Source organism: Taurulus bubalis (genome assembly GCF_910589615.1).
Source record: "Taurulus bubalis genome assembly, chromosome: 8".
NCBI lineage: Eukaryota > Metazoa > Chordata > Actinopteri > Perciformes > Cottidae > Taurulus > Taurulus bubalis.
In genome coordinates, this window is record NC_136596.1 from 3,329,697 (window position 1) to 3,354,987 (window position 25,291).

The 25,291-nt window shown below is 44.8% G+C and overlaps 3 protein-coding genes across 3 annotated transcripts; all 3 read right to left on the reverse strand.

Moving 5' to 3' along the window:
* Window positions 1–368: 368 nt before the first annotated feature.
* On the reverse strand, window positions 369–4,575 carry kiss1rb (KISS1 receptor b; the record flags this gene model as incomplete). Its single annotated transcript, XM_079222264.1, has 6 exons — window positions 369–617; window positions 1,623–1,775; window positions 1,850–2,088; window positions 2,732–2,867; window positions 3,760–3,884; window positions 4,350–4,575. The coding sequence occupies 6 exons, from the start codon at window positions 4,573–4,575 to the stop codon at window positions 369–371; spliced, it is 1,128 nt and encodes a 375-aa protein (XP_079078390.1).
* Window positions 4,576–9,335: 4,760 nt separating this feature from the next.
* isca1 (iron-sulfur cluster assembly 1) lies at window positions 9,336–12,826 on the reverse strand (the record flags this gene model as incomplete). Its single annotated transcript, XM_079222424.1, has 4 exons — window positions 9,336–10,200; window positions 10,280–10,385; window positions 10,609–10,662; window positions 12,746–12,826. The coding sequence occupies 4 exons, from the start codon at window positions 12,824–12,826 to the stop codon at window positions 10,052–10,054; spliced, it is 390 nt and encodes a 129-aa protein (XP_079078550.1). The 3' UTR covers window positions 9,336–10,051.
* A 740-nt stretch (window positions 12,827–13,566) lies between these two features.
* tut7 (terminal uridylyl transferase 7) lies at window positions 13,567–25,291 on the reverse strand (the record flags this gene model as incomplete). Its single annotated transcript, XM_079221749.1, has 28 exons — window positions 13,567–15,243; window positions 16,234–16,297; window positions 16,392–16,459; window positions 16,625–16,803; window positions 17,012–17,127; window positions 17,228–17,319; window positions 17,425–17,472; window positions 17,590–17,767; window positions 17,860–17,937; window positions 18,669–18,782; window positions 18,860–18,949; window positions 19,071–19,174; window positions 19,430–19,487; window positions 19,638–19,738; window positions 19,848–19,934; window positions 20,368–20,518; window positions 20,666–21,336; window positions 21,746–21,923; window positions 22,139–22,267; window positions 22,344–22,463; window positions 22,547–22,673; window positions 22,837–22,906; window positions 23,112–23,163; window positions 23,431–23,519; window positions 23,601–23,778; window positions 23,900–24,016; window positions 24,620–24,774; window positions 24,862–25,291. 28 exons carry the CDS (start codon window positions 25,289–25,291, stop codon window positions 15,185–15,187), a joined length of 3,903 nt encoding a protein of 1,300 aa, XP_079077875.1. The 3' UTR covers window positions 13,567–15,184.

Consider the following 25,291-nt stretch of genomic DNA (forward strand, 5'->3'; position numbering starts at 1 on the left):
GAAATCAATGTAATGTCCTCTAAAGTGATGGAAACAAGTGTGTGTGTGTGTGTGTGTGTGTGTGTGTGTGTGTGTGTGTGTGTGTGTGTGTGTGTGTGTGTGTGTGTGTGTGTGTGTGTGTGTGTGTGTGTGTTATACCGATCTTGTGGGGACATGCATCTTATTTCGCTGTGGGGACTCAACATCCTTTTGGGGTCAGTCTCTAGGAAATCAATGTAATGTCCTCTAAAGTGATGGAAACAAGTGTGTGTGTGTGTGTGTGTGTGTGTGTGTGTGTGTGTGTGTGTGTGTGTGTGTGTGTGTGTGTGTGTGTGTCCAGAACAAACCAAACCATAAATAAACAATAAGCGCACAGGGTCATTGTTTATTTATGGTTTGGTTGAGGATGCGGATGAAAGAAAGTGCATCTCTGCTTCTCCTTTGGGTGCCGGGCGATCCACCTCTCCCCGATCCTGCGGGTCCACGTTGCCCACCCTGACTCTCCCCCTCACGCGCCACAGAAACACGGCGGGGAAGGCGTGCTTGAAGGCCTTTCGGAAGTTGTTGCCCAGGAAGGCGTACACCAGCGGGTTGACGGAGGAATTGGAGTAAGACATGCAGTGACCCCAGATCCTCAGCTGCAGGGGTGCAGAAGTGAGACGGACTTAGATGAAAGGCATCGATCTGCCGCACAGTTTTTGAAGCAAGAGCCACATCAGTGTGTGTGTGACCGCAGTCCTGTTATTCACCGTCATCGCCTGCAAGAGCTAAACTTAGACTGCAGCTCCACACCTCGTCACAGAGAATATTCTAAATGGTCGTTTCGAGTTCCTGCTCGCACAAATATTTTTACGTATTTTTGTAGCCTTGGCATCAAGCCATGCACCTGTTCCCTTTATCTGTGGAAAACCAACAGAAATAAAGAGCGAACGAGCGTCTTTGGCCGAACTGAAACACAATCGCATGAGCGCCTCATTTAGCCACTTGTTAGGAACCACCTTTTCTAATATAAAATCTTAAAAATTCATGAGAGAGGAACATATTTCGTCAATTTAAATCTCCTCAGCTTGTGTTTCACAACAGATCTCATTTCAGGCATCGAACCAAACGGCTATTAAAATAAAAAAGAACATTGACTTTGTGACGAGGGAACCGGGAACTGGGAGGGCAAAAATGCTGACTCATTTCCTGGTTCTTGGACTCAATCCTGCAGCAACTAATTCTTGATCTTTGGTTGCCAATAGTTGCAACTACTTTTTAACGATATGAAAAACAGGGACAGCAAACAGCAAAACGTGGAACCCAAAATTAATACATTGGTAATAATTGTTATATTTAAACCGACATTCCTACATTCCTACAAGAGACTCAAACAAATTGATTCAAGCGATAAAGAACCAGATGAATCTGAGCGGAAAACTAAAAATAGACATTTATGAAGACTTGGGAGGCAAAGTACCCCGACATCATTGAGCTGGACGGAAAATCATACTGCAAAGGGGACTAAAAATAGCAACAATATTTTCAGTTTTGCCTAAAGGCCGCCAAGACGACCTCTTTTAAAAGTGAGCCCTGATCCCGGTACTCGGTTACACCCCTACTGCCGACCCATGGGCAGCGTCAGACGTCACAGAGTCAGTCACCTTGTACAGAACGTAACTGCGGAGGCCAAACGCTTGCAGGAGGATGCAGACCTGGATCGGGCCCCAGCAGATGAGGAACAGGGCCACCATCACCACCACCATCCGGGAGACTCTGGCCCGCACCGCCGCCGCTCGCCCCGCCTGAGCCTGCAGCTGAGAGTCAGGGAGGCGTTGGTCACGATCGGGGTCACATTCGGTCCTCTGTGGATTCAATAAGCAACTCTTACTTGGTAGCCGCCGTCGATGGGATTCACGCTGGCTTGCCCCATGCGCTTGAGCATGAAGGCGTAGCAGGCGGTGATGGTGAGCAGGGGCAGCAGGTAGACGGCCAGGAAGCTGTAGATGATGAAGGCCCTCTGGAGGCGGGCCGAGGGGAAGACCTCGCTGCAGTACGTCTGGGGACCAAACCAGTCCCCGGCCTCCAGGCGCTGGTACACGGCGACGGGGATCGACAGAAGCAGGGAGCCTGGAGAAAACGGGGGATGGGGAGGGTGACACCCAACTGTTTGACCTGGAGCGTGATGCTCATAATGAGTCATCGCCACCAAATGCCCCAAAAAACAACAACTGGAGAATCCTCAACTGTCTCTCTGGGGCCGTTTCTTTTTCGTTCCACCAGTTTTCTGACTTCGGGTGTAGCCATTTAAGCCCTAACCCCTAATCCTATTTATTGTTTGAGTTGTGTTTAGAGGTTGTACATGTTGGGGATTGCATATTATTGTACCCCTGATTTTTATGTTTAATTTGATACCCAACATGTTATTTCTTTTGGATTAATACCATGTTTTTTTCTTGATTTGTACCTTGTGACCTGATATAAAAGGGCTCAAAGAGTTTTAACCTCACGTACCCCAAAAATGGGGGATCAAGCTCAACTACCACCGGAATTATTCAAATAGCCCTTGTGGTTGAGGAGAAACCCCAGTTTCACAATGGATATGGAAACCTTCGCAATTTTTGCGAAAAAACGTCTGAGGCTTAAGAAGTTTTAATGCAGTCGATCATTTGGATCAAAAGGAAGTGAGGGTTATTGAAAGGTAAAGTTGTCGATGTGCCGATGTGTGTGTGAGGTCGTGTGCGTGTGCGTGCTGTGGTTGTTTGTGGCGTACCGATCCAGATGGACACGGAGACGGCCAGAGCCATGCGCGGGGTGCGGCGGCGCAGCGACTGCAGAGGATAGACGGTCACGTAGAAGCGGTCCACGCTCATAGCGGACAGCGTGATGCACGTCGCCTGAGCGGTCACCTGAAACACACACACACACACAAACACACACACACACTTAGTACTTTTACTGCGCAGAGACAGTTTAATGCCGGTTTTGGTTCAGGTTGGTTTTATGTTTTGGGTCTAAGTTTAGCTTCTTTGAGTTACTCGGGTAGATGTACATCTATAGAGCCTACCCTGAAAGTTAGCATTGCATCCTGTGGCAAACACATCTTGTTCAGCCGGATGATCTTCATCTTCACTACTTTTATTATTTTTGAAGCATGATTGCAATCGGCAGAAGTAAAACGCTAACGCTGGGCTACAAACAATCTCACTAGTCGGCGTGATGACGTTTTGTCGTCTCATGTAGCCACTTGTTAGCAACCACCTTTTTTGATCACGCGTTAAATCTTAAAATTTCACAAAAACTGACTTATTTTATATCGGATGACCAAAACGGTCAAATCTCTTAACCACAGACCTTATCTCAGTCTTCTAAACCCAAAAGACTTCAAGACGAGGGAACCGGAAGTGCAACAATGCTAACTTAACTTTTGGGTTTTAGGACTCATTCCTGCAGCACTCTACGATGCTAAAACATCTCATCTGGCTACAGCCGTGACCGGAGGCATTGTCCGTCTACCTGGTCCATTTTTCAGGAACGCCTTAATTTTTGCACAAACATCCAGTTCAGGACCAACTGATTAGAATTTGGTGGTCAAACATCACTATGACCTCACAAAACACATGGTTTTATTTGGCCGTAACTCAATAAATCAGATGCTAATGATGACAGTTTCACACAAAAGTGTTGAACTATGATAAAAAGGATGAAGCGCTGACGTTTTGGACAGACATTGATGTAAACCGTAACTTGACGGAGGCGTACAACGAGTCACGGTGTCCGCAGGACCATGATCTCTCTGACCTGCTGAAGGTAGTTCACCAGTCGGCACATAAACTCTCCAAAGACCCAGCTGGGCAGCGGGTAGAGCGTGGCAGTGAAGGGCACGCAGCAGACCAGGAACAAGATGTCGGTGGTAGCCAGGTTTACTGGAAGAGGACGAGAGCAGTGATGATGAGAGAAACGACATTCAAGACAAAGGACCACAGATAACCGCATCCATGCCGATAACATTGAGAGTTGCTGAGGTTTCTAGCTTTTTAACTGACCCGTGTTCTTTTCGACGACGCAGAACAAAAGGTATACAACTTCTGAGATTCTATTATCTGACCAACGGCACGATTAGACCAAACTCTCTGGAACGTTCTTGATCAAAGTCGGGTCAGAACTTAGTAAAAGTATTGTTGGTCTAAATAAAGTCTCTTAATATTACCTGGGCAAAGCTGCACTCAGGTCAAAGTTAAAAGTAGTTATTTGAAATGTCCTCTCAGTCGTGCGTTAGGCCTTAAAGGGAGGTGTGATGATAATATAGAACTGTGAGATTAAAGACACATTTAGAAGAAGAAGAAGAAAGTATTCTTTATTGATTTGGTGGTGAGCGCTTCAAAGGTTACCGATGTAGAAGTTGGTGACGGTCTTCATCTGCTGGTGCTTGGTGACCACGTGGATGACCAGCGAGTTCCCGACCAGGCCGACCAGCATGATGAGGCCGAAGAAGGTGGGGACCAGCCAGGCGTCGACCAGCGCCGGCGGCCCCTGGCGGCCCCCCGTGGCTGCGGACTCGTTGCACGCCGACCCGCAGTCCGGACCGTGGTCGGCTGCTGCTGGTTCCACAGGCATCTTCACAAGTCAGAGCCGGGGGCGTCCTGCACGGTGCACGGGTAACACGCATTGGACTTTCTCAACAACACTTAAAGACAGCACAGAATGAATGACGTCGAAGTTTGAAGAATTACCATATGTATATCTGGCCATTTGCAATACATTTACATATTTAAGCATATTAAATAAGCTCCGCCCGTATAATAAGCCTCTCTTACCCGTGTTCTCTCTCTGTCTGGAGGGTTGAGTCCCGTGTTGGTGGGAGACGGGATGCTGTTCTGTTCTCTGCAGGTCTGAGATGAAAGCCCTGTTATAGACCACCAGGAGAGAGAGAGAGAGAGAGAGAGAGAGAGAGAGAGAGAGAGAGAGAGACAGAGAGAGAGATTTCCACCACCACCGGGTGAGCTCGTGTAAATTGGCTGCAGCTGAAGTCATTTAATTTCTTCATCTTGTTGAAATCCAGAAGTTTCAGTCGGTGTTCGATGTCGCCGGTCGATCACTCTCATTGAGACGAATGTTTTCTGTGTCGCAGGTCTGCTGAAATGTCATGATTAAATATGCAAATTAGGCGTTATTTAATGGTAACCTTTGGTGAATTTAGAAGAAATCTACAGATGCAAATAGACAAAGTAGTACAAATGAAGAGCCAAATGTGTATTTTGTAGTGTTCTTTCCCCTGTTGTCCTAAATAAGGCATGTTGAAAAAGAAGAATGTCAAAATTCACCAGGGCATAAACACATGATTTGCCTGTCGTGTCACTCAAAGGGAAAAATGTAATTTCTTGCAGAAAACATTGGGCAGAATTTTAACACAAATTGTTCAGATAATAGCCGTTTAAATGTAGTTTGAGTTGCATGTCAATCTACTCAAACCACGCCCACATCCTGCAGGCAGCCCTGCGTTTACGTTTTATTTCATCAAACATTATGGAAACAGAATCAGAATGACTGGTGACCTGCAAAACAAACAAAAAAAAACGTTTTCAAACGGATGACTGGTGGAGGTCGTGGTGACAGCACAGCTTGATCTCCCGCTCACAACGAACACACGGGGTATTTTAAAGCCGTCATTACGTGTCTGCATCTCACCGTGCCAACGGCAAGTGGTTGTAGCTCAAAGTGAGGCCTCTTGTTTGACATATTATCCTGACCGTCAAACAAACAAACTAGTTTCTCTGTTTTGTGGGCATATTACTCATGTTGTGGGGACAAACATCTGTATACACACTCACATTGTGGGGACTCACCTACCTTTTGGGGACAGGTCCCCATAATGTAAATCATTACATTTTAGGGTGAAGTTGAAGGTTAGGGTAGGTTTAGGTTAAGGTAAGATTATTTTGTGTGTGTGTGTGTGTGTGTGTGTGTGTGTGTGTGTGTGTGTGTGTGTGTGTGTGTGTGTATTACGCATCTTGTGGGGACATAAATCTGTATGCACAGTCACATTGTGGGGACTCGCCTACCTTTTGGGGACAGATCCCCATAATGTAAATCATTAGGAATCAGGTTAGGTTAAGGTAAGATTAGGGTGTGTGTGTGTGTGTGTGTGTGTGTGTGTGTGTGTGTGTGTGTGTGTGTGTGACAGACAAATACAATTTGAGCATCCCCTTTGCTCCCATTTGGTCTCTTATAGTAGAAAAAAAACAGGAAACTTCAACAGGATTTTGAATCTTCATCGATTATTTTATATTTCTTCTTTTATATTTTATAGTCTTTTAATCGCACAAAAGAAGGAACTTACATTTTTCTAATAAAGCATAATTTAGGCGGTGTAAAATGCGTTTGCAGAAGGTGCTCCTTTGTTGGATGGGTTCGATTTAAAACATTTTCAGAAATGTTTTATTCTGCATGCTGGGTTTCTAATAGTTGAATGTGCAACTACTTTGTCTAAAGAGCCAATGTTTATGTCCATGCTATGTAAAAATTCATGAAATTTAAAAACAACAACTATCTCGACTGGTTTCAACTGGATTTTATCTTTTCTGCGTCTTTGTCTTCACCTAGGGTCCTGATGAGTCCTCGGGACTCCAGCTTTCTTTGAGGCCCCTAAAAACAGCTTCCTCTGGAGGTCCTCCAAGTCTTCAAAGAACCATTCGCTGGTTGGCACTGGATCGGGATCACAAGCGTCACAGTTAGCACAGTTTTTGCAACCCCAAAAATGTGTTTCTTTGTTTGTTTCTAGTTTTGTTTGTGATCGTTATTGTTGTACATCTATAACCTCAAGGAAAACCTTCTTTTTCATTTTTTTTTTTTAAAATGAAAAAGATTCAGTGTGTCAGATCTAGCGACACCTGGTGGTGAAGTCACATATTGCAACCAACTAAAACTTGAGCCAAGGCGTGTAGGACTACAGTGGGCGATATACTAAGACGTGAATGGACAAATTAGTAAACTGAAGGTGAAGGAGAGTCTTCCTGATCAGGAGTTTGCTAGTTATTTGTTTTTGTGATGTGCGATTGCCGACTGACCGGTTTGGCTAGACGGTTCGGGCGGCGTCCACGGCGCTTTCCGGGACGGCCGCTGGGGCCAAGCCGCCACGCCCAGGATGTGTGGCTGCATCTCGGAGGGCAGCATCTTGGACTCTCCAGCCAGCAGCGCAGGCTGTCCCTCCCGAGACGAGGCGGCGGCGGCGGTAGTGGGAGGCGAGGCGACCGCGCTCTCTTTCAGCAAGTCCCGCCTTTCAAAGCGACAGCTGGACAGCTGGTCGAGGTTCTTGGGGAAGACTGCTCTGGATCTGAAGGCCCTGGCGCCGGTGGGATTAGCGCTGATGTTTCGGCGGACTAGGGACGGTGATTTCCTCTCGGCCAAAGTCCTTAGTAAATTGTAAATCTGAGAGAAGTAGCAGAAGGGGGAAATCTGACATGCAGATGAAATATTCATAACCATTCTGCCAAAACACATCTACCCTTGGCGACTCTGCTGCCGTAATTCATATATACATGATCGGATTTTTTTTTGCCATATTTTCTTCGTAAACATGTGACTCATAGCTCAAACTGTCAAAATCAAATCAAAAGGAAGAACATGAAGCAAGAAGAATAAAGGGGAGGCCGCTTACATGTTCTCTGAGAAACTCATAAGCATGGCTCTAATTCAAGACAATCCATTTTGCTTTTAAATAGACGTGTACAGACAATATAAAGCTTTTTATAATAGCAATGGATCAAATGTGTTGTGAAGGATTATCTCTTTTTTTCGGCCTCCACTTTACCGTCTCGGTTCAGTGTCACCGTTTTATTCGCATCCTTTCCAGATATTTGTTGGTAGAGACCAAAAACAGAGCTAGTTGGACGACCGTTTATCAAGCGGACGCTGCTGCTCTTAAAGGGCCAGTGCGTAGGATCTGGCGGTACGTAGTGGCGATTTTGCAGATTACAAGCAATTTAAACTTCTCCCATTTGCTAAGCACGTTGGGAAAGAACTACGGTGGCCAACGCAAAAAAAAAGTGAAAAAGGCAAATGGCTTATCTAAAAGCCAGCGATCGGTTTGTCCCTTCTGGGCTACTGTACAAATACCTGTGTGTAGGCGTAAGATAACGAAAACGCAACCATTCTTATTCTGATTTTGCATTTTTCTTTATTTAATTTTCTTAAATGAAACATGTTCTGCTCTGCTATTTTATTTTCATTCTTAATATGTGTATGTTTACTCTGTAACTTGCTGCTGTTTCAAACAAATCCCCCCCGGGATGAATAAAGTATATATCTATTATAAATTAGAGCAAGCCGGCCGTGCCACGTGACTGATTCAGAAAATGGTTCGTGGGTTTGCTGTGCGATTTGAAACCTAAGGGGCAGCGAAACTCAATGGATTCCCTTCCTTCCTCTCTGTACCCAGCTTCATCTGTGCTTGTGAAAGGGAGTTTTATAAAGCAGGCGAAAAGTTCCTATTTTTATAAAAATTAATAAAATGCACACATCACCATGGACTAACAGAGCCAGGGCTCGATCCACCAATCCTCTGATTAAAGGAGGGGTATGCTAACCACTGAGCCAGTCACATCACAAACCTCTCTCAATGTTTCCAATTTCACTTTTGACCCCATCATTATATCATAGAGACAGACAATATTAATAAGTTAATAATTGATGTATTGGCGTCACAAACATAATTTATTCAATTCAAAGCTTCACACATCAAAGCCATGGTGTCGTTATGATCACTGCCTGTTTCACATTTATTGTCCACTTGGTGTCGCAGTAGAGCAAAAGAAGCTTCGGCCCATATGTGAACCGATTGAATGGAAAGCTTCAATGCTTCAGGAAGATTCATCTCTCCATCACTATTGTTTACTTTCATTTCAAATGAATACTAATATCACTCAGAAGCTGCTGGACAACGTGTTGCTACAACAGGGGACCAATGTTGGATTGACAGCTTGTTCTGCGGCCTCAAAAGAAGCCAAAACAAATTCATTTTCAGTTTAATTACTAGTTACTAGCTAATAACTATAGTCGCCATTTAAGATTTAGGGGAAAAAATAATTCCCTGGGTGATGTCATCCTTCACAAAATTCAAAATCAACTTTATTTTGTAACACCGACAGTGAATCTTACAATAAATACGGTATTCATTACCTTCACCCCATTTAACTCTCCGCTGTCAGAACCTCCGTCCCTGCATCGACAGTCCATGACCCAATCACTCAAAAAATAATAGTCCCCATGACACCCGGTCCAGGTTCCTGCATTTCAGATAAAGGCGTAGCGATGGTCCTGCAGCCTCGTGGTTAGACGGCTGCACAATAAAAACATCGTCAACAACCGTCATTTTATTATTGGATTTATCAATTTATTATTCCATATGTACACACATGACATATTGCACGATATAAACGCAACTGCTTCAATCAAGCTAAAGAGGAAAAAACATGAGCCTCATGTACTCTTCTATGAGGGATGCATGTTATTGTTGTGCGCTTGCGTGGTTCAAAGGGAGATATACATTCTTTATATTTACACAGAGATAAATATACACTTTACAAATGATAAAGCGCGGTCAAGACACTCGTCCACTGTTGCAGACCGCTGGGTTGGTGGCGGCACACCGTCTGACGGAGCGCCGCCACACAGCGGAGGTTGGCCTTCGGGCTTTTAGTGGATGGATTCAAGCTTCACCAACTTAAAATTGGACTTTTCAGAAAATATTGTGCGTATATTGTGTCGTTTAACACAAAAACTGGCAGCAAAACAAAAACGTCTCGCTTTCTGAGGTTGTTTTAAGTTTTTTTTTTTTTTTTTTATGCACATCACAGTTTAAAAAAAAGAAAGCCGGTGTCAATATCAGAGGTAACTGAACCTAAAAGCAAGTTTTTCATGACACAGATTGAACTAAAACATTTCCTCTATGTTTATGTATCCACACGCTCAGGTTGTGTGTATGTAGGAAGTGGTCTGCAGTTAGAGCCCAACTTCCACGTCACCGTTCAGTCTCTCGGTCTTCGTGGAGGGGACGCGGGTCTGGACACATTGGGACGGTGGGAGGAGGACGGGGTCAGATGTTGAAGCTCTCTCCGCAGCCGCACATGCCCTTGATGTTGGGATTGTTGAAGACGAACTCGCTGGACAGTTTGGACTCCACAAAGTCCATCTCGGTTCCCAGCAGGGTCAGCTGGGCCTTCTTCTCGATGAACACCCTCACGCCTGCAAGAAGAGTCGCAGCGGAGACGTCACTCCTCTGCACACCTTCGTGAAAGCACGAAAAAAACAACACAAGACTCACCGTCCTGCAGCACCTCCTCGTCAAAGTTCCCCTTCTCCTTGGTGTAGTCCAGTGTGTAAGTCATCCCGTTACAGCCGCGCGTTCTCACCCCGACCTTCAAACCGATCTACGGAGAACCACAAGGACGTTACCGTTTGGTGTCATCTACACCTTTTGTTTCTTTTGGCCCATCTCTGCTGGAGAGTTTTCGAGCGCCAGTCGTAAAGGAGACAGCTCATTATGGGTTTAAATGTTATGGGTTTACGGGAGTGGAGGGCGGCTGCACACAGGAATGTGGATTGACGGACTTGTTAAGTTACAGAAAATGGTCTAAACCGTCGGCTACTCACGTATTCTGGCTTGTTCTGCAGCAAAAACCTGATCTTGTTCACAGCCGCTGGGGTCTAGAAGAAAAGACAACAAGAGGTTGTAAAAGTTAACAAAGCACACAGGGTTCAAATAGAAGCTGTGTGTGTGTGTGTGTGTGTTTGCAGAAAAGCACACTTGGCAAAAAGCAGAAGAATAGAGAAACACATCGTGGTGCCGGTTTACGTTTCTTCGGTGGTTTGATACTGTGAGACGTTTCTTCGGCAACACTTTAACTGGTCTGAATTGACCGGCTGCCAAGTCGGCGTTTGCATCCCGTCACACGTTTGTGTAACGCGATGCAGGTGTCGACGCGTCGTACTTTTCAACCTCTTAAGACATTTGGTTTGTCATATTTTTGCATGTGAATTCTTTGAGTTAAAGGTCACAGGGAGCATCAAATTCTTAGCAGTCCAACCTTGAATCCAGGAGGACGGTTGTGCCAAATTTGAGTAAATTCCCTCCAGGTGTTCCCTAGATGATAGACAACCCTCCCCCAAAAGGATCAAAGAGCGGCGTGACGACAGAGCAGACATTTCATCAGCTGCATGAAAAGAAAGTCTCTGTCTCTCGAGTTCTCTCTGTATCCCAAGGAATAACAGACACGCATATGATAATAAAACACAATAAAAAAAATACATACGACTATAGTAAATTGTCTTATGTGTTACATAAATGTCACATAAATGTGTGTACTACATTATAGTTGTACCTTTATCAATCAACAGCAGGTTGTTTGAGGAGCTGCAGCACACTTCTCCCAAACCATCACGCTACATAAAGTGAAAGCGGTCGGAGCCTCACATGGAGGAGAGCGAACTGAACCCCGCCGGCCACAGGGAGCTAATCCCTTAAAGCCTGCGCATTCACCTGCTTGTGTGTGTGTGTGTGTGTGTGTACAGAACAATGCTAAATGTGTCACAGCCTGGAGATGTTTGCCAACTAAACACTTTATCTTTATCTATAATTGATTTAAATATCATTGCACTGTTGCTGTCGTTGTCTGTGATTGTTGTTTGTCTCGTCTCGTCGAATGTCTAATGTATGCACCTTCCACCAAACTAAATTCCTCGTTTGTGTAAACATTCCTGGCAATAAACGGTTTCTAATTCTGATTCTAAACTGTCAAAACAAGTGTTGTGGTAATGTCTAGTAAATAATAACGTGTAGGTCCTACAGAGTATTTTGCTCTGGGTTTTACACAGGGTAGGATGGCTTCTCACAAATTGGGCTGCATCCTCCTCCTCCTTAACATTTAGGCGCACGTCCTTTATCAGCTCGGACCACCGAGGGCTGGAAGGTTATCTTACAGCTGCAGCGTCGCCCGCCCATCACAACCAACTGGGACCCTCACCAGCACCGACCGCCTATCGTATTTACACCGATACTACATAGAGTACGTTCCCTTCTCCTCACAGGTAGAGGTAGACTAGTCGAAGCACACAGACAAGAGATTCTGCTCTGGTGATTTGTGCCCCTCACATAGAAAAACTACTGTTAGAATAGTGTGTCTTTCATTTAGAATAATAAAAACAGATACACATGACATAAGATAACACTTCGGCAATAATATATATGTTTAATTAAAATGGATTCATACATATAGCAAATGTTTCTTTAAATCACTTGTTAAGTCAAGAAGTGAGCAAGGAGTTTGGTTTTTAAAAAGGGACACACACAACACGATTCTAGCGTTAGGCTGGTGGTCGTCCGCATTGTGTTAAATTGTGTGGATGCAATAGACTATTAGTGGCTGTGACAGAACATGACAGCCGATCTCACGTTACGAAACAGCTTAGCTTAGCAAAGGAAAACCGTTAGCATCTAGCTAGGCCATTTGTATAGGTGCCTAGTGTGTCCGTCCCCTAATATTAGCTCCTTCACACAATAAAAAGTGCATTGTAATGTCACGAGAAACCTCAGTAAAAGTAGGACCAGGGTTGTACCATGTGTGTGTGCGTGTGTGACGTTCAAGTCACTGACGGTTAGCTAGCTAAGCTAACGTAGGCTCACGTAGCTTAGAAGCAACAAAGCGGCCGTTGGAGGGCTAGCGCCACACGTTGTGTGTTTAGCGTGTGTGAGCAGACACACACGGTGTTGTAACCACGGTGTGTGACCTACCAGGGTCAGTGCGGCTTTCGTGGGTAACAGCTTCCTTTTGCTGACCGCTCGGACGGTCGCCCGCACCATGGAGGCAGACATATTGCTTGTTATAATCACAACATTGAACTGCGCATGCGTCTTATGCAATCGGCAACCGCCCCAATTAAGAGGTCCGTTCGTCGATTGGCTGATATTATGACGGACGGGCCCGTCCGCCAATGGGCTCACGGATAAGACGACGAAAACACACAGGCGTGTGTTATGTAACTTTCTCAATTATGCCAGTTACGCTTCTAAAAATACTCGTGTAAGTCGTTTATTTCATGCTTCTTCACCAATGTGTCACTTCTAAAAACAAGCCTCAACCTAAAGGACCTTACTAGGTTTTTTCCAGCACTGTCAAAGGTGAAAACGGAACATTCACGCTCGCACGTGCTAGTCTTTGTGTCATAAATAAAGAACAAATGACGCGTATTCTGTATGAGCCAATCATCGAGTCATGTGGAACTACAGTTAATCCAGTTTCTTTAAACAAAACAAAAAATACTATAATAGTTGTGTTTAGTGGATTACAAAAAAAAATTAAATTACTCCAACCTGTGCAATATAAATACACTAGTTAAATGTATTCTGGCTGTATAAACTGTTTATTATACCACTTGTTTTATACTTTTTTTTTTACTATGTCTCGTGTGCACTTTGCCGCTGTAATCCTGTACATTTCCCCACTGCGGGACCAATAAAGGACTATCATAATTGTTTTATACCGTTCTTGCTAAAATGTATTCAGCAAACATGGAGATAATAAAAAGTTAACCAGCATCCACCCGTACTTTCAGCTTGGACTGTTTGTTCCAGTTTTATTATAGGAGTGGTACATCACTGTGTTATGAATGCACAACAGTAATAAACATTACGAAAAAAAACATCACGTACAAGGAAATATTGCACACTGGGATTTGATTTCTGTTTAATGAATTATTTGAGACACAAAATGGATTGCAACTGTTCAACCTTCCCTGGCCGGATGAGGGGAGTTCCCCTCATTAACAAACTGAACCTCCCATTCGAGTCTGACGAAGGAAACTTTAAAAAAAAAAAAAAAAATTGATAAATTTGTTTACAATAGCACCAACGACACATTTCTTTGAATAAAAGTCAGCCATATTAGGACAACGACAAAGCCACACAGTCCATCTTCGCATCTGAATGATAAGCAGGTCTTTGAGACGTTGACTAGCAGCGACATCATCGAAGAGCGCGTACCCTCCTCACAGTGCAGCTACCAATCTGTGGCCATGAAGACAACATGGAGTCTTTTCTTAGGGCAAATAAATATGTTTATCTCTTCACTGAACCAACTGAGATGACCTCTAGTTTAGGAGAAAGTGAGCAGTGTTTGCAGCGGAGTACACTGTCAGCTGACAGTTATATATTGGAGGGAGGGGGGCATAAAAAATTAAACACCTTACCACAGAGTACGCATGAAACTCTTGTTCAACTAAATGTTCTCGCACTACGGTCACAACATTTCCTAGCTCGTCTGGACGCGTACGGGTTAGCAGACAGTCTCACGGTGCTTCTGTTCACAGGCAGAGGGGCATGTCGTCTATGAACCGGGTGGATAAGCGGTCTCAACATGAAAAGGGTACGACCCAGAAAGAAAAATATTAATATATATACACACACACACACACACACACACACACACACACACAGAGACAGGTTGGTTTCGCTAACAGAGAGAGACTGTGGGCGGAGCTGCATTCGAGGCTGAAGACATACGGACGTCAGTGCGGAGGACAAATAAGTCAGGATTTAAAAAGAAATGAGATTAAAAAAATAAAATTTAAAAAAAAACAAACATCCTGGCCATTACGTACACTGCCAGTCACATTTTTTTTTTTAAACAAACCTCTTAGTCATTTTGTGTGTTAACATTAATGAAATATAACAGGAACATTGATCCATAAAAGTGTGACCCGATAAGGGACTTGTTGGTTTCATTCACGGCCGGCACCTTTAATCACTTGACGTAGAGGACAACCCACCGTACAAATGTGTAGAACGTTGCCCGCAAAAGACTGACGCTTTTAATTATTAGTCACGTACTTGCATTTTCTAATTCAAGAAATGTCCCTACATTGTTGTGAACGTATATAAAAAGAGAACTTGACTGGCAGTGTAGGTAAACAGAGACATGAAGGGCATGCAAAATGGCTTCTCTTGTTAAAATGAAAGGATTAAAAAGCTCCTCTTAGGAGGAGCGCTTTAAAAAGGGAGAAAAAAAACAAACTTGCACATAAAAAGGCCCTATTTGGCTTCAAGTCAAGGCGTCCTGGCTTTGGCTTTTAACAGGCTCCCATTGGCCCAACAGTCCCATTCAGATTCAATGGTTTCTGGACTTTGGGTCGCCGTCTGCCTGGACAAGAGGAGAACCACGCGGCGGCCCGCTGCTCATTCCACCGGGCTCTTCCTGTGGCCGGAGCGGCCCACGTTCCGGCCGGCTAAACTACCTGCAACCAAAACCAGAACGCAGTCGTCAATCACTGGAAACCAGATGGACTGATTGCATATTTGCACCAAAACATTTCAGGTTACAAGTAAGATGTTTTGTGTTGTATTCAGTCAATTACATGCAATAAGTAAAGCCACAATTTAATATACAAAACAGAAAGAATGGAAAGGTAGAAGCATAATAGTTATATATTCCCATCCTAAATTCTTATCAATTAAATCAGGTAATTAATTTGAAAAAGAAAAATACATATATTTTTAATTATATCAAATTAATAAATACAAATAATAAAATATACATTGTTTCTTTATATCAAATTAGTTAATACAAAAAAGTCTTTCTTTACAAATTAATTTTAAAAATATTTTAAATTTTCATATACATACATACACATATACACACGTTTTCTTTACATCAAATAAAGAAAAATTAATATTTTCTTTATATCAAAATATATATATTTGTTTCTTCTTTATATCAAATTAATTTAAAAATATATTTTTTTCTTGATACAAATTAAAAAAAATCTTTATATCAATTTTTTTTATTTATTTTCTTCTTGATACAAATTAAAATATATATATACACATACATACATATACATACATACATACAGAAAAACAAATCTCCCTCAAAAAGCATGAACTTGTTTCTTCACTGCTAAAAACTAGTTTGGGTTCTCGTGAAGTCTTTTGTGTGTGTGTGTGTGTGTGTGTTTATATATATATATATATATATATATATATATATATATATATATATATATATATATATATATATATATATATATATATATATATATATATATATATATATATATATATATATATATATATAATAAAATAAAAAGACAACCTGAAGTGACCCTTTCTCACCTATATTCCAGGAAGTCATTTGCAATAACATGCATTTTAAAAACAAACTCAATGTTAAATTAGCGACTCGATGACACCGTGGCGTAGGCACGGCGCTCAGGACCTGGACATACCTGATTGTGGACTTAGCATCACATTTTGTTGCTTTCTCCTTTTCTCTTCTCCTATCGGTGAACCCTGAAAAGAGGAAGAGGTGAAGCGGTGGGAGTCACCCGTCGACCAACTAAATATATTTTTATACGTTTTTACTGTCGCAATATCAAGATCATACCTGTCGCTCTCTCAAATTCCTCCCGTGAGGTGAAGAGGTGGAAGCGAAGCCATCCATCCTCATGTTGCCTGTCAAATGACCAATTAAAAAAAAAAAAAAGGGAGGTCAGTTTGTTCCTTTTAAAGCTTCATGGACGTCGATGCAAAAATAGCACAAAAACTAAACTGTCAGTTCTACTAGGGAGTTAAAATAAATGTCTTTTCGGGGCTTCTCAATGCAAAACGACGGCGTACCTGCGGGGCTCCTGTACTGCGGACAGTCCCTCTTGATGTGGGCGCTGGATCCACACAGGTAGCAGCAGCGCACCTCCATGGACTCCCGTTTCCTCCAGGGCTCGCTCTTGTGTCTGCCGTCCTCCGCCATGTCCCTCAGGTGCTCCGGCCTTTTCTCAGAGTCCCGTCTGTGTCTGGACCTGAGCCAAAAGTCACAGACTGAGTGATGCAAACGCGTAGCTCAGTGGCTCTCAAACTGTGGGGCGCGACCCTCTAGTGGAGGGCGGAGGTATTACAGGTAGGGTGCGAGGGGATGTTGAATTTTTAAATATACATTTTTTAATGCATACAAAATGTAATTCAGAAACGCTGCGACGAAGCCGGGCTCGCTCCGGGTTTTGCACCTACTTCTTCCGCAGGGGGCAGTCCTTCATGAAGTGGCCGATCTTGCCACAGATGCGGCAGCAGCGGTCGTTGGGCGCCACCTCTCCCTCGGTGAGGACTTCCGGATCGAAGAAATACTCCTGGGGCATGAAGAGAAATCACAACTTTAATGATTTGATCATTTAAGCAATTTGGGGAAACACCGAGTAATCGGTCAGGAGAGAGACAGCAGACACTCACCATCCGAGAGGGGTACACGGGAGGGAAGACTTTGACTGGCGTGCCGAACACCGTTCTGCCGTTGATGAAAGCCTTCATGATGAAGTTAGTCACTGTTTCCACGACAAGAAGAAGAAGATGCGTTAGAAAAGAGGCAGGACAAAAAGCAACGAGACGACAGGAGACGACAGGAGACACAAGCGACGTCATCTTCTTACTTTTCCTGGACAGACCAGCACCGAGGTTATGATTCAGGTCAAACGGATCTGGAATATGAACAAAGGAAATTAAAATAAAACCAAACACAGACAGGCATTTCGAGTCAGAAAAAGAGAAATATAACGCTTCCCAAAGCGGCCACACGATAACGTAGTTTGCCACACCTTCAATGACGATGTACTTGGACGTCCACTGCTTGTTGAAGGTGGTGAGGCGGCCGTGCTGACGGAGGCAGATGACGTGCTCTCTGAAGTCAAAGTCCTCGGCGTAGAAGCGCAGCAGGCCGAGCCACAGCTCGCCCACCGTCTCCGTGTTCTTCCCGTGCTGCGGCCAGCGGCCGGGCTGCGGGCGGAGGAAGACGCTATTAACACATGTTCACCCAAAATGGCAGACACAGAACATATAAAACAATAAAATAAACAGAAAGGACTCACAAGAGCCTTTAAGTCGTCAAAGAAGTACACGTTCCAGCCATCAACCAGCACCTCCGGCTTCTTCTTTCCGTCGTAAATCTGCGACACAAAGTTGAGAGAAGTTGAGGAAAATTGCAGATTCTTGGCAATAAATCCCTCTTTATAGGCCTGAAAAAGTCCACGATATGCTGGTGTTGAGATGTAAAAATATACATATAAAATAAAAAAATATTCTGAGGGCCCAAACAAAGAGGGTCTGCAAGGTCAACCATAGTTTGCGCTTACATGTTGAAACAAAGTAGTTTGAGAATTTAAGTTTTAACTGTTATCACATTAAAAGTGACTTCTATGCAAAAAGCATCATAAAAAAAATGGAATAATAGATGACAGAACATGCAACATCACATTTTTAAATTCATGAAAAGAATATTAAAATGTAAAAGAAGAAAACTTGCAAAGCGTACAATCAGATTTGAGCTTCCAAAACAAAACGGCACTCAATTTAAATCAAGTTCTTTGAGAAGTTTATGAGGGCGATGCTGGAAGACTAATTAAGTTTAACACATGCTCTTTGATTGATTATGCATTTGCCGAATTACAGGAAAGTGATCATCATTAATAACGCAGACTGTGGCGGTCCGCCAAAGTCCATTTCTTCCCATCAGTTTCATAATGATGGAAATATAACTTTCCTCGACTAGGAAAGGAAACGTCTTCGGCTCTTTAAGACAGCGTCAGTCTTAAAGATGGTACGATACCACATTTTATTGGTACCGATATTTAAACAACAGGGTATTGGATACTTCAATTTAAACAAACATAATTCGTACCTCTTGCAGCACAGGGATAACTGGTGTGTCCCTCTGCTGCAGGAAGAACAGCACCATGAGGGTGTAGGCGTAGGACGAGAGGCTGCCACGGGACGCGTCCCCAATGTCGCACATCTGTAGTGGGACAAATAAAACACAATATGACGATATTGTATGACAACGGAGACGTACAGAGTCTAACGCCGGCTCACCTTGGCGAAAACCTTCATGACGTAACAGAGGATCTTCACTCTTCGGTCAATGGCGGCATACAGAGCGAGCAGATGCGTGTTGTGCAGAGCCTGAAGGGGTGGAGAGCGGGAAGAGTTAGCCAACAGCGAGAAGAGACCACATGAAAACAGAAAACTAAGAGGGAGAGAGAGAGAGAGAGAGAGAGAGAGAGAGAGAGAGAGAGCGCTCCACCAGAGTGTTGTAGAGGCTGATGTCTCCCTCCAGGCCGGTGCGAACGTGGTAGAACTTCACAATCGGGACTTTTGCCGTCGTGATGGGCAGGATGTTCTTCAGACCTGGTGACGGGTTAAAAGAGACGCTTTGACATTTTCTGTTATATAAAATCATTACTTTACGAGGAACTGGGGACAAACTCGTTCAATAAAAGGAAACAAGTGGAATAGCTGCAAGCTGAGAAACTTATTGCTTAATAAACATTAAAAAAAAAAAAAAAAATCCTATGAGCCACTGCTATTTAACAGAAGATGCGTTTGGGGAGCATTTCTTCATCTGAACCGAGGGCCTGAGAGCGTCACTGATTTATTACCAACCTGGGTGTTTCCTCAGCATTCTCGCCAAGCTCTCAATGACGCTGATGCAGTAATCATCCTGTGGAGCGAGATGAACAATGAACCCCGATTACCAACAACTACAAATGCCCGATCATTTAATGTGATCCACAAATGACTGGAGCAGAAACGCAGAGTACCAAAAGTGACATCTCAGTCCTTGCAGTAGAAATAAATGAAGAGAACTCACTTCTATGCTGTCCTGCCCCTCCAGCACCATACAGATGTCCAGGTCACTCTGTCTGAAGCCAAAGCCATTTTTGGACGATCCAAACAGTTGCAGCCGAGCTCCTGTCCATCAAAAAAAATTAAATTAAATGCAGTGAGACTCATCTCCATCATACTAGTTTAAGTTTTGAAAAACTAAAAAGATGGTAAACGGTGAAGACGGTTACTTCACCGGCAAACTGTCGTCTGACGAAGACCTCCAGGTCTTGAAGGATGTGCTCCCTCACGCCCACCTCCAGCTCGTCTGGGGCGAAGTCAGCTGCAAAGGGAGCGGAGATCATCGTCAGACACAAAGCCGTGCGCTTGATTTTAAATCACTTCGCCCGTCTGCAGTCGCATCTCGTGCCGGACCAGGAAGTTGCAGTTCCACCGCTTGGAGAGCGGCACTTGAAGCTCTGTATATTTTTAACTCAGAAATTCACACCTGCTCATGAACAGTTGGCCTTCATGCAGCGGAAACGAGCAATTTACAAAACAAGACTGTGCAATAATAAAAAATAAAAAAAAGATTGCTGAATTAAACTTTGAGCACAGAAAAGATTTAGGATCAGAAAATGTAAATAATCTTGCATGAGCTCCATTGTTCAAATATGATTATGCCATCTGTAAAATGTAATAAAATGCCGTAAAAGCCAATTTTTGAAATTCAAACTATTTGTTTGCAAGAAATACACATTTTACATTTTACTCACTGTAGCACTGCTCGCAGACTTTGTCGAGGACGCAGAGGAACTCCGGCGTTATGGGAGGCAGCGGCTCCAGCTCCACTTTCTTGAAGTCCTCCGGACAGTCTTTCTTCAGGTGGCCGTCTCGCTTGCACAAGCTGCACACGACCATGTGTGACTGAGGGAAAGGGGTTCAAACACAGATCACACGCGTCTCGTTTACAGTCGCTCGTCTAATTTCACTTCCAGTCGTCCTACGAGAAACGCAACACTTTAAACTGTTCAGAAGATACCGTGTCAAGATGCAGTGAACCCCAGCGCTTACCTTTCCTCTGGTGAACGCTTGCTTCGTGAACGCATAAGACCGCTTCTTCAGCTGTTGGGTTTTAGTTTCCGCGCCCTTGTCCTCGACCTTGTCCTCCAAGTGTGGCGATGAGAGACTCTCAGGCGCCAACGCCATCTCCTCCTCCTCCTCTTCGTCTTCATCCACTGAACCGGGCGTGTCCAAATCTGGGCCCTCCTCGTCAGAGAGGAGCTCCTCGCCGGAGATCTCGTCCACGAGGAAGATGTCCTCGTCCTCCGTGGTGAAGCTGTCCAGGTGTTGCCTCTCGTGCTCGGCGGCGTCGTCCTCGTCGTCCTCGGAGAGGCTGCTTTTCCCCAGGTCCGCTTTTTCCTTCTCCCGCTCCTCGTCCGAGTCGCTGTACTCTTCGACCTCCTCCTCGTCCTCGATGATGCAGTCGGAGTCTTCGGGGCCGTTCTCGCCCGCTTTCGATTGAGCCTTGATGCCGAGCTGGCTCAAGGCGGAGGCCACCTCGCCGCCGGGAGCCTCGGCGGCCGCCTGTCCGCGCCGAGCCTTCGCCTTGTGGCCGGCGGCGCCGGGCGCGGTGAGCGGCAGCGCAAAGTACTTGTACGTGGTCTTGAGACAGTGGAGGATGTACTCGTACATTTGCTGGCTGTTCAGGGTGCGAGCCACATTCCTCTTCACGGCGAATGGGTCTGAAGGAGGGAAATGACTTTGAGTTAAATCCTGTCTGAGTGAATCTCTATGCGCGTCCATCACTGGCTGGGATCAGAGGTCTGGAGATGTCTTTTACGAGATGCGGTCGTAATCGAGTCCGCTCGTTTATGTCAACACAAATTAAGTGACTTCAAAGAAAAGTCTCGTTAGCCGCTAAGCTAATTTATTCAGTATAAATTGCCACAGGCATTAAGGAAGTACCGTCTTAGAGCTGCTACGGGGAAAACCTTATGAGAACACTTGTAATGCACTGAACAAGGTTTTGTAATGCGTGTCGCACACAGATTTTTTTTTTAATCGCTTTGTCACCAAGTGGCATTCAGTTGCATAACTCCGGTGCACAAGCATAAACCTTCTAATTCAGACCACAAAAGGAGAGTTTCTGACCCTCCACGGCGATGCGCTTCTTCGGCCAGTCCTTCATCTCCCGGGAAAGGACGGCGCCCGTCCGCACGCTGATGACGCTGTCGGCGAGGTTGAACTCCAGCGCGTAGAAGCGGAGCATCTCCACCCAGAGAAGCCCAACTTCCACGGGCGGGTGAGGGCTCTGGAACGCCAGAGGCACCTGAGAGGAAACGCAGACGGCACAAACTTTCAGCTGCTAGTGACATTATCTCTGGGAACTCTGACAAAACCTGTTCAGTATAATATATAAATAGTAACAGAAGGTTTCAAGTCTCTGCAAGTTCTGTTTTATTACTGTAGTAAAACAAATCTAGACAAAAAGCACATTCATCTAAAGAAAGCTCTGGGGTAACAAAACCGTGTACTCATGCCTACCTTTCCCTTTATACAGGAGCCCTCTGCTGGCTGTTCTTTGGAGGGAGGAGTGTAGGCCCAGTGCACGTGTCCGTCCTCCGTGTGCGTGAGATTGAAGTCCGACAGCCTGCTGAGTGAAAACACCTTAATCTAAAAAAAGACAAAATGAGGAGGATTAGTTTCATGCTCAGATCAATGCTGAAATGACCGTTGTTTACCGGCTCACCTCTGGTTTCAGGTAGGCAGGCAAGAGGGACTCTTTGCGCTGCTGCAAGAAGAAGATGACCATGAGGGCGAAGACGTACGGCGGCAGCCCGCCTTCCTCCGAGCGGTCGATAACGCTGATCTGAAGCGGAAACAAGAACACGTTTAGAAAATTTAGGGACACACTGGCTGATGCGAGCGTCTGCGTCCCAGCTGGAAACGTACCTGGGCCCAGCGTCTGAGTCCCAGAACCAGCGGGAGGAGGAGATCCTCCCGGCCGGACAGAGCAGCGAGATATGAGGTGGTTTGGAACGCGTTTTCATTCCCGGCGCTCACTTTGCAAACCAGGCCGCTGTGGAGAATAGCAACGGGCTTCCATTAGCGGATTACTGATGTTGTGCATGTGGTGACGTGAAGAAACCATTCTGGTAGCTTCATAACGTCTTAATTAAAGATCAATTTAGAGTTTCTATTAATCAGTTTGGTTCTTAAAGATGTTGGATAATAACACCCACCTCTTTATCTCTTTGCAGATGACCACGGGCACCCTGGCATGAAAATCAGCTTCCATTTCCACAAAAATAGCTGAGGAAAAGAACGAGAGACGTTACATGAATTTTATTTTGTATATATATCTTTCATCCCTGTTGCTTTGACAACAAATTTCCCCTTGGGGATTAATAAAGTATATATATATCCATCCATTTAAAATCTTCCACGGCGGTCTGGCGACACGTGAATTTAAAATCGAAGACGCATCTCGCAGTGAAAACAAGAAGAAGTGACTCACGGCTCACGGAGAGACTCTCCTTGACCAACAACAAGACGTCTGGCTGATGCATCTGTGAATACATTGCATGCCAAAGTCGTTACGAAACATAAATACAAAGTGAAAAAATAAATAAAGGACATGTCTTATGAAACAGTCGCGTTAAAAAAGGTTACAAACTAGAGCAAAAAGAATATTTTTGTCCCTTTCTCCAATTGAGAACCCCATTAAGTCAAACTGGTATGAATAAAAACCAAACACCAATATCAATTACTTAGACTGAAGGTGTGTGAGGAAACCCATTTAAAAACAGTGTGAAAAAAATAAAACCTAAACTCACGTGAGATGGATACTGAATGTCAATGTTGACGTCAGAATCCTTAAATCCAAACTTAGTGCAAGACGATCCATAAAGCCTGAGCCGGATCTCTGCGGGCGAGAGATGGATCGGTGTTATTCACGCAGTCTGGTGAACCGCAGTCTCAACATCTCGTCCCCCGGGTGACTTACCAGGCAGGACGGACAGAAGCAGGTCTTGCATCATCGAGACGACGCTTTGCCTCGTGGCGACGTCCTGGTCGCTCATCCCGTGTTGCAGGACGACGGCCTCCAGCGCGGCGCTCACCGCGGCGGCGTGCTCCGGGCCGGGCGGCAGGATCTCCGTCAGCATCGCCTCCTCCTGCCTCTCCTGGTGGACACAAACGAGGCGACAGGATCAGGACCGGCTTCAACGGACAGAAGACTGCAGCCACGCGACGACCACATCGTCTAAATGGTGACTTGCATAACGCTACGGTCATTTTCCTCACCCTGGCCCTCCTCTTGTGCCGTTTGTCTCGGATGTGTCTGTAAGCGTCCGACACAGAATCCAGCAGGACGTCACACAGAGCGCAGGTGTAAAGGGCACCGGGGTTGTTGTGTGACCTCTGAAGCAACAAGGAGGAGAGTACAGACGTCAGACAGCGGCTGCAATAACTAAACTGTTGTGGAGCTTCTTAACTCAGCCTCTTAAAACATATCAAACATTGTTGCACAGAAGAAAGAAAAACAATCGTTATCGAAGAAAACTTTGTCTTTTTTCCATTTTCTGTCATTTCAAAAAAGGACCAAAACAAATAGATTATTAATCTGGTGATTTTGTTCTTGATTAGAGGAAAAATAATCGTTAGTTGCAGCCGTGCCCCAGACAATCTTTTGACCAATAGTGAAATACCCACAAATATTCAAAGTACTACATCATATCATTTATTGCCATGTAGGTTTTCACATACAAGGAATTTGTCCTGGCAGGAGATGCATAACATTTAACAATAAGCAAAGTGCAATAACGGGGAGCATGAATATTTACAATTAAATCTACAGTAGAATATAAAATTAAAGTTAAAATAAAGTGCAGTCAACAGATAGCAGTACTTTAAGGTGGGATGTAAGTGTAATGCGAAAGTGGCAAGTGCATTTACTGTAAAAAGCAGCAAATTGATATTTTTCCCAAGAAAAATTGCCTGAATAAAAAAGACACCCCACACTACCTTCTTCAGGGTGTAGATCTCTTCTTTGTTAAGCCGCTGCTCTGCTTGCCGTAAGCTTTGGAGCTCTTGGGCCGAGAGCGTGGACTCTTCGATCACCGGGCCCCTGTTCTCCTCGCCATAAGCTCTGTTCTTGTTTCGGTTTCTCCGTCGTCTCCCTTCGGGAAGGAAGGTGGCGTCAATTCGTGTTGAATAAGCTTCAGCGCCGTTAAATCAGCCAGTCCGATTTTTTCCGAAATCCTCACCTGATTTGTGAGCATTGCCGTCGGGGTCCTCTCTCCCGCCTTGCTCCCTGTCATCCTTTGGCCCTTCTCCCGGGGCGCTCCTCCTCCACTGCTGCTGCTGTGAGCGCTCTCTCCAGGCATCTTCGCGACCGCCGCCACTGTTCTCAGGACCCGAGAACCACCGGGGGTCATCCTTCTGCGAGGGGCTGTGACCGCCTCTGAATCCACCGGGGGAGTAGCTCAGGGGCCCCATCCCTCCCTTCTTGGGACTAGCCCGGTAGGGTCCGCCTTGGTTCTTGCCCTGCTGACCTCCCTCTGATCTGAAGCCCTGTCCTCGACCCTGCTCCTGGGACCTCCAGGGTTCTCCCCTCTCCGTCCCCGACCCTCTCTCCGTCCCCCCTCCCCTCTCTCTGCCGCCTTGCCGCCCCCGGTAAGGCCTGCCCGAGTCCAT